Here is a 9,357-nt window from a genome sequence, read left to right as displayed (position 1 = left end):
ATTGGAATAGATAGTCTGTACTGCAAATTTTTATATTGCTATTTTTATTTTATTTTCAAAGCCTGAAAAACAATTCACCTCCCAAAACTCTGCTATCCATCAAGTTAATAATTTGCATCCCCAAATTGGAAGTTTAAATCAAAAGATAATACATGGTACACTGCTCAAGATTATGTTCTAAACTCAGGGAACAGACATGATAACTAACTTTTATGAGTAAATCTTCAGAAATTAAAATAAATCATGCTTTCTTGATTGTTCTAAATCCTTTTTGAAATGATTTCTCTTTCGCACTGGTGCTCTCTGAAGGTAACGTAGTGAATTCCTTTACTATACATCTACCTCTGTGCAAAAAGCAGTCCCACAATTAGCCTCAAAGGACTGTCACAAGTTTATTCCCTTTGCCCTCTTGCTCCTTTTGTCCCTCCCTTGCCTAGGAACTGGTTACCCCAGCAATAGAATTCTTAGACGCATAAGCATTTGGTGCCTGGTTTCATTCAAGTTGCCAAGTCTCAATAAGGCAGAAGCGAAAACCAGTTCTCCTGAGTTGGCCTGTGCCAGCATTCAGCTTGATTTCAATACCACCCCATGATGTCAATCCTGATTTCTCCATGGATTATATTGAAAATGTGTAAGTACATAACTGAGTAAAAATTGCTTAATTTTAAAGACAAAAGTCAGTATGGATTTCTTTACTATGTAACTAGAATGGGGACAAGAAGTTTGAGAGGGGCAAGGGGAAAATCTAGATAAAAACTTGAAGGATATAAATTTAGATGCTAAGATTGCTGAAATTAAGAGTGGCCAATTTTAAAGTTGTTTGAACATAGCAAATAGCTATTCTAACTAGTGGGGCTTTAAGGATAAGGGAATTTTTATACAAAGATATAACATGTGTTAAACAAGAAGGAAGTGTAACAGAAATTGTCTTATTTGTTGCTTCTTCAAGAGAAACCACAGTGTTTGTCAACATACTTAAAATTTCTTTCAGTCCTGTGGAGGAAAATGGAGTGTTTATTTTCAGAAAACTTTCCAGGAAAGTCTACTAGAATGCGAACAATGGGCTTAATGGATCATTGATAAGTACATGGTCATGAAAGAGAAGTATCTTCTATCCTATGTCTATTAGGAAACAATGCCAGTCATGTAAACCTTTTTGTTGCTGCCTCGAGGAGACATGGAAACAAAGAAAACATGTAGCCTGGTGCTAAAAAGGGATTTCATGTGAAAGGGTTACTGGACAAAGGAAGTATTTCCTGTGAGTGGAAGGAGAGAGGGTAGTACTTTTCACATATTACAGGTGTATTCAGCCAATTATCTATTTCAGACATTTTCTGGTCACTATGTTTGCTTTTAGTAACTTTCTTTCTTCATTTTTTCAAGTCTTGAAGAGCATGGTCCTTCATCCATAGTGGCAGCTGTGGACAAAAGTGGAATCAGGGATCTGCAACAAGATTGGACCAACCAGTATTTGGATTCTACTCTAAAGAATGATAAGGATGATACAGAGCCCTGGTCCCAGCTTCATAATACACTGAGACCTCCCTTGAGTCTGTTGGAAGCTCTTCCAGGACAACTGGATTGCCCATCTGAGAAAACAGGATCTCACATTCTGAATCATTCAAGAGCTCTCCATTACCTGTGTGGGCTACCAACTGCTGTTGTACAAGATTTCCTAGCAACAGTGAAAGTAAATAATTCTAAATTTTTAGCAGGCCATAAGCAGAAGGGTCAGGATTCTATTGTGTCTCAGGCATTGTTTGGCAGTCCTCTGGCACTGATGATAGGGGGCACAACAGTCAGTAATTGGCTTACTGGGTGGGGTGGCAATAATACAATGCTATATGTAGTGTTGCCATAAGGCCCAATATTCTTTCCACCTAGGGGCCCACAAGCAAGAGTCCCTCTATGCATTTCCACTCTGAGATCAGGAGCAGTAATAAAGGTGCCTCAAGGAAATACAATGATAGACTGTTACAGAAGGCTAGCTGATGATTTTTTTCCAACACAGAGTCCGTGAACATCATGTGACTAATTGGCCAAGGCCATTCCCTTTATCTTTCTATGCTCTGCCTTTACTGGGCTCAAATCCTCATTACTTCTTATCTTCTCAACCTCTGAGTTTTAATGGATTTCTCAAGGTCCCTCTTGCCTTTCCTGCTCCCCTAGTGTCTGGTCTTCCTCTTTCACGCTATTTTGTCTGCCCTCATCCTGGAAGAATGCACCCTCCTGGATCTTCAAACTAAAACACTGAACTGATGGCATAAAGGAGGGGGAAAAAGGTTTAAGAAATTGCTGAAGGTTACATTTATGTTTTTCATCAGTGAAAACCTCTACCCTCTTGCATTCAGTTTTGCACTAAATGTGCCTTACATAGAGATTCAATAAAGATTCCTCAGCCTGAAATCTTGTGACACTTTTACTTGTTACCTGAGAACTTAATCTTGGATCTGATTTTCTACCTTTATAACAATTAAAGCATAAATGTGTCAGTGTTTTTTAAATAGTTTAGTTGAACACTTATCACCGTTCAGGAATGACTGGCTTTGTATTACATATGTAGAAACTGCTGTTTCTTCTTAGACCAAGTCAAAGAAGGGGGATTCCTCCAAGCCTTAGGAGTACTCTGAGTTGGATAGATAATATAAGTTTGATGAAGGCAGGAAGGTCAAAGTCCATATAACAGAGAGAAGTGTACAAGGAATCAAAGGGCCCAGGGGAGAGTAAGATGAAAGCACCAGAGCCAACATTACACATCCAGTGAGATGAAGTAGGCTAAGCAGTCAGGAAATGAGAAGGGAGAATAAAATTGGAGTCTTAAATCATGGTTGCAACTTAAAATAGTGTTTGCATCTTAATTTTCACTGTTGCTAAATCTATAGGGAGTAATGGGAAAGGATTTAGTGCTTTCAATGATATAAACAGTCTGCTGCACATTGCTTAGCATAGGTTTACCATTTCTGCAGTACAGTACATGTATGGCAGACTTTATAGTCCAGAAGGAAAGTGGAAAAAGATCTATGCTTCCAACCATTCTATGGATAAAGTACTACTATATTCTTAGAACTTTTATATCAAGTGAAAATATTATTAATGTGGAATTTTCTTAGATACTGCTTGGTTTTTTTCATAATTGACTATACACACAAATTTGAGGCATTATCCAATTGTCCAGGTGAGGATTTTGAAAATCCTAATGACAAAGCCATAGTCACAGCATTAATGATAAAAGGATAGAAATTTTCACTGCTGTTCAACCTAATTCATTATATGGGAAATTGCTCTATTACTTATTGCCAGTGTACATAACAAACACTAAATCAGAAATACATTCAGAGGAAAATTCTTCAAATGAACACTTCCTTATTTTTGTTGTTAAAGTTGTACGTGATATAATTATCAGGTATAAGCTCACAAAAACTACAAATCCAGAAGATAACTACCTTTTTAGCAAGACTATTAATATGACTTAGAATCAATAGTGGATTTTTTGCTATGGTAACAAGAAGAGCAAGTGGATTTCTCAAGATTTTGTTCTCCATTTGTTTTATAAGAGGTCATTCTAAATGTACAGGCAGTGGTCTGAGACTTAGCATGAGCTTCCCAAATTCTCACTCTGTGTATGTCCAGGAGCTGGCAGGATTCCATCAACTCACTGTGGTGAGGTGAGCAAGAGAACTCAGCAAATCATCTGACAGCTGCTCTCTAAGAGGTAGCTTAGTCCCAGCATATCAAACACTTACTGAACTTTCAGGCTTAATGAGCAGAGGAGTTGTGCATTGCTCATAGTTATAAAAATATCTTTTGAACCAGATGTTAAAAGATAGTTTGAAAAGAAATCAAATGGTGTCATTGGCGGTTCTGCATCTGCAGAAATTTGGCAAAAAGTGTGGTAAGTGATAACAGGACAGGATTTTCTCTCTTTCCCAAAGAAAGTAATTCAGTCAAATGCTTAAAAGATTTTACCTGCAATTACAGAATTCCATTAAAAATTCACTATAATAAGAATGTTCTATCAACACAGTCTGTTTCTTTCCAACCCTCTGTTCTATTTCCTAACACCCTGTGTGTTTGTCATTTTATACGTCTTTTCAAAACACTCAAAGCATATAGTAAGCAACAAAGAAAACCTGTTAGCAAATTGAGGCTTTGACATTTTAGGTTTACCTGTGTGATATAGGATAAATATATATTCTTCAATTTATTTAGAGCTTTGTTCCTATAACATATCTTAATGACTGGGTCTTGCTGTAAAATGTAAGTGACATGCTATTTTTGTTTAATAATGGCTTCTATATGGAAACAGTGTATTACTTTCAGTCATATGTGCCAGTGTCAGTGAAGATAGAATGCCATGTGTTTTTAAAGCCATGTGTTTGTCTTTAAATTTGATATTTTTATATTATTCTAGTGGAACTTGAACCAATATTAGTCCTATAGTCTGCATCTTGTACTATGAGTAACAACTATGAAGACAACAATATGTATTGTTTTGATTATTGTAACTATCTTACTAACCTGTTTTGAAACTGTCTCATTCCTATTTCTTTCTCAATCAAATTAATATAAAAAGAAAAAAAACATTAGTCCTATAGCATAATATCCATTTTAGGATATTATAATAAAGTAATATATTCAACTATCTATTTATCTATCTGTCTGTCTATCTATCTATCTATCTATCTATCTATCTATCTATCTATGGTTTTCTCTTTCTTTTAAATGTCTCATGAATATAAAAGAAACAAAAAATAACAACAATAGATTTTTATCACAATTGGAGTGGTTTAAATATTTTCTTTTCCCAGTTATAGTCATTGTCACAAAAATGTTCATGTCTTACTGCTTATTATTTATAATTCTCATTATATTCTTTGTCACAAGACTATAGCAGCAAAATTTTAATATGCTACACATTCTCAGTAGATAATAAACAGTACAATTTTCACCTTATATATGTCCCCAAGTATTATTCACTAGACATTTCTGTTTTTCACTGAATAAAACTGCTGTGTCCTAGATGGAAAGGGAAAAAATGCAACCAATCCAAGTACAGAAAACTGAAAAATTTACAATTCACAGTTAAAATACTGTTAAAGTTCATAATCTATGCACAAGACTGACACTAAAATCAATCTTAATTTTTCTGAAGATTATCGTAACAAAAATACTAAATAGGATCAAAAGTTTTATTTTCCTGACAGTGTTATGGTTAAGATGATAGTACCAATTTCACCTGCTGATGGAACAAGAATTTCATCATATCATTGTTACTATATAAGTAGGTTGCACATATATAATAAGGGAAAATAGCCATAATATATAACTAGCAACTTGTATTATACAATGGCTTGGCATTATCAATTATTACTGAAAGATATTCATCTTTATTTCTTTAAGTATAGATTTGTGAAAATGGTTCTATTTCATGATAAAAGGGCTGAAACAGGAGACAAGAACATTTATACAGGTAAAACACACTATGTCTTATCCTAGGCTAACTTTGCATCACTCACAACACTTTGCAATTTTTCTTTATAATTACCCAGATTGTGAGAGGCCACAGAAAGAAAAAATTGATGAACCTAAAGTAAGTGACATAGTCCATTTCTCTGTGGTGATATTTTGCATAGAATAGTAAAATGTATATTTTATATCTACTGAATTATGATTTTTTTAAGTGGATGCCACTTGAAGGTATACTCACAAGTGAAATAAACTAGACCCGCATGTGTAAATATCATATAGTCTCCCTCAAAATAAGAAATAAAAATAGAAAGGTTTAACACAATTCAATGGAATTAATCATATAGGTGTTTCTTTTTATGAAAAAGACAATAATAAACTAAACTTATTAATTGGGTGTCATATGATGTTTCAGCATGTATATGGATTATATCATGTTCAAATAAGGACCAGCACACATATCTCCTCTAACCTTTAGTAATTCTTTAGAGTGACAACTTTCAAAAACTGTTTTTCTAGCTTTTTGAGATATACACCATATTATCATGACAGTCAACATACTGTGCAATAGCACATGGGACCTTCTTTATCCTATTTGTCACTTAGTTCCCACTGATCAGCTTCTTCTCACCCCCTGCCTGATATTCACTCTGGTGCCTACTTTCTGATAAGCTTGATCACACTATTAACTCCTACCCAATCAGTACTTTTCAATTCCAGATATGAGGGAAAGATCATACAGTATGAGTCTTGTTGTGCCTGTTTTATTGCTTTTATAAGAACTGTCATGTTGTTACAAATGACAGAATTTCATTCTTTTTGTAATGCATGCTATCCCACTATATATACGTACCACAATTTCTTTATATATTTATCAGTTTTCAAAGATTTACAATGTTTTAATTTTTTAGCTATTGCGAATGATGCTTCAATAACCATGGGGATGTAACTATTATTATACCATAGATTTTGGTGTCCTTGGATACATACCCAGTGGTATAATTGTGGCATTAGATCATTATTTTTTATTTCTTGTGGACCCTCCAAACTGTTTTCCATTATTGCAGAGCTAATTCACATTTCCATCAACAGTGGGAAGGTGTTTCCTTCTCCACACCCTCACCAGAATTTGTTAGAGATACTAAGAAAAGCTTTTTTAGTATCTTTATTTCTCAATGAAACACACTGTTGGGATTATTTTTATAAGTGACTTCATTACTGATTTTAGAGAATGAACTTCACTGAAGAAAATGACTGTATTTTACTCAACTCTGAAAACCTCTTTCCTCAAGTAAAATAATTTAAACCATATAAATCCATGAATTCCTCACATAAGACTGTGCATGTAATGGTGTTTGATCATATATTTTACTGTGACATATATGTTTATGACTGATTTCATCCAACATTCTGATGTTAAGAGCTATAACACAGAGGCAAAGAAACACTGGGAGTATGGGGTTGATGGACTGTGTTGGTGCATGTGAGAAATAGAAAAACAGATAGAGAAAGACAGAAGATTAAAAATAGAGAGAAACAGGGTCATTGTCAGTTGAGAAGAGATGAAATACTTTTGAACAGGAATCAACTGCAGATAAGAATTACTGTAGAAAAACTAATAAATTTAGACATAGGATAATATAATCCAGAGAAGATATATTTAGGCAGTTTGAACACAAAACAAATCATGCTCTAGATTAAGTGTTTTATGACAGAAATGGTTACATGTAAGGAGCCACCTAGTTGAAGGGATAGAAATGAGGTGATTAAAGAAACATTATCCATGATTCCTAAAATAAATCTATCCCCACTGTTTTTTCTTTCCTATAAATATCATCTGCTCTTAGATACCAATCAACTCCTGTTCCTTACATGGAACTGGAATTGCCTTTTGGTTTAAATTTCATTAAGTCTCTTTTATTAGCCTTGATAAACAAATAGAACCTTAATAAGATAAATATATTAGTGAAGAGATTTTCACTCGAGGTAAGTACTATTATAAATGCTCAAGTAAGAACATTTTCTCTCCAAATTTTCAAAATATAACAGGCAATGAATTATTTTTAGCTTAAAATGTAATATAAATCTAGTGAAGTATATTTATCATTTTCTAATTTTGTCATTTATTTCTTTCATTAAATCATAAATTTCTCATGCAGAGTTGTTGACTTTATTTAAGCACATGTCAACTATAAACCAAGTCCTATGCTAGTTTTCTGTGGTAAAACATTTGTACCTTCTTTATCTATAAAATCCTTGCACATTTCTTTTTGGTTTTTTTAAGACAGTATTTTTGTCTGTAGTTCAAGCTGGCCTTGAAGTCAATGTGGTACGTAGTTGAGAATGGCTTAAAGCTAGAGGTTATCCTCCTGCCTCACCCTCCACCACACTAGAATTACAAGTATGTACCACCACACCCAGCCTGATACATTTTGTCAAACCTCACTCCATTTGTACTAAACTTCTAGAATTAGATGAGCTCAATGTTTAGGTGAATTATCTGTGAACAGAGCATTCTTTTTCTTTTAAAATTTATATAGTAATCAGTTATATCTGGAGGACAACATTCAAATACAATGTTACATAATGTTAAAAGATCACTCAGATAGTCTAAAGATCATTAGTGTAACCACAGATTATCCCATATTTATGAATAGCATCACTTTAAAACAAAAACACTTCAGAGTTTATATGACCTGTTATTTATTCAATGCTAGCAATTTCCTTAAGCTTATTTCAATCGATAGTTATTAAAATTTTCCAAGTTTATAATTAGTTAACTGTGTTAACAGCACAAGTAGAATAAACCCATGAATATAACCCTTCAAAAGAGCAAAATTTATTTCTCCTTTACTCATTGTATATGAAGTGAAGTTATATAAAGAAACCTTAGATCTTGTCTAAATGTAGCACTCTATATTTAAACTGGTTGAGTATCTCCTACACTTGATCTTAGCCAAAAGGTCGAGAAGCGATGAGTATCTCCTACTAAATTACTTTTTAAAAGTTCTGAATATGGCAGCATGACCAAATTAATGAAGAGTGAGGATTCTGGTGTGGGTGGAACCAATTAATAGGCTTGTAGGCTAGATGGAATAAAAAGAGAAAGAATTCCAACTTTTGCTTCTTTGGAGGAGCTCCAGGTTTTACTATCACATTTGAACACCTGTCTCCAGGATTCCAGGGCAGATTACACTGCTTTCCAATACAGTTCCTTTGCCATCCTGAGGGACTGGTAGGGGCTCTGTAGTGAGCTCCGAGTCTTCAACTTCATTAACATATTTTATATAATATATATGTATAATCTGTTCCTTTATCGAACCTTAATTGATACAATTGACATTGCTGTTCTTTCCACACAGTTGGCAGTGGAGACTATTAACCACAATTAGTCCTTGATTGAAAAACTAGTAAAATCTCATTCAATTTTGGCACTTAGGCTCATGTAGCAAAAACAAATACAACAAATATGAAACAGAAACTCAGGGACTTAAAAATTAGGCACACAAAGGTGAATATTGAACACATACCTCAAGAATAGCTCTTCAGCATGTTCTATACAATGTAAACTCAAGGAAACATTTCTTCAACTGACCAAATAGTGAAAGAAAATTACTTTTATCGGTGATTAAAAATGTACCTTTTATTTTATTTTAGCGTGTGTGTGTGTGTGTGTGTGTGTGTTTTAGGGAAGGATCTACGGAATGTCCAGGGTCTCACTACTAGATCCGACTTGTAGTGATTCACCTATTTACAGCCTCCTAGGAGCTGTGATTACAGGCGTACACCACCATGCCCAGTCTCAATTGCTGACACAGTATGCTCCAGGGGCGGGGTTAGCATGGCAAGCCTGGGGACGAACCCCCAGCCCCTGCGCCTGCTCGTAGGCAC

The 9,357-nt window shown here is 34.5% G+C and overlaps 1 protein-coding gene across 1 annotated transcript; it reads left to right on the top strand.

Annotated features, from left to right (window-relative positions):
• The first annotated feature begins 611 nt into the window (after positions 1-611).
• Prr32 (proline rich 32) lies at positions 612-2,084 on the top strand. Its single transcript, XM_012515423.2, is given in 2 exon segments — positions 612-631; positions 1,384-2,084. Coding segments are annotated over 2 exon segments (657 nt in total). The 3' UTR covers positions 2,021-2,084.
• Positions 2,085-9,357: the final 7,273 nt, after the last annotated feature.

Source organism: Octodon degus, unplaced genomic scaffold, assembly GCF_000260255.1.
Source record: "Octodon degus isolate 3935 unplaced genomic scaffold, OctDeg1.0 scaffold00063, whole genome shotgun sequence".
NCBI lineage: Eukaryota > Metazoa > Chordata > Mammalia > Rodentia > Octodontidae > Octodon > Octodon degus.
This window is presented reverse-complemented; position numbering and strand designations above follow the sequence as displayed.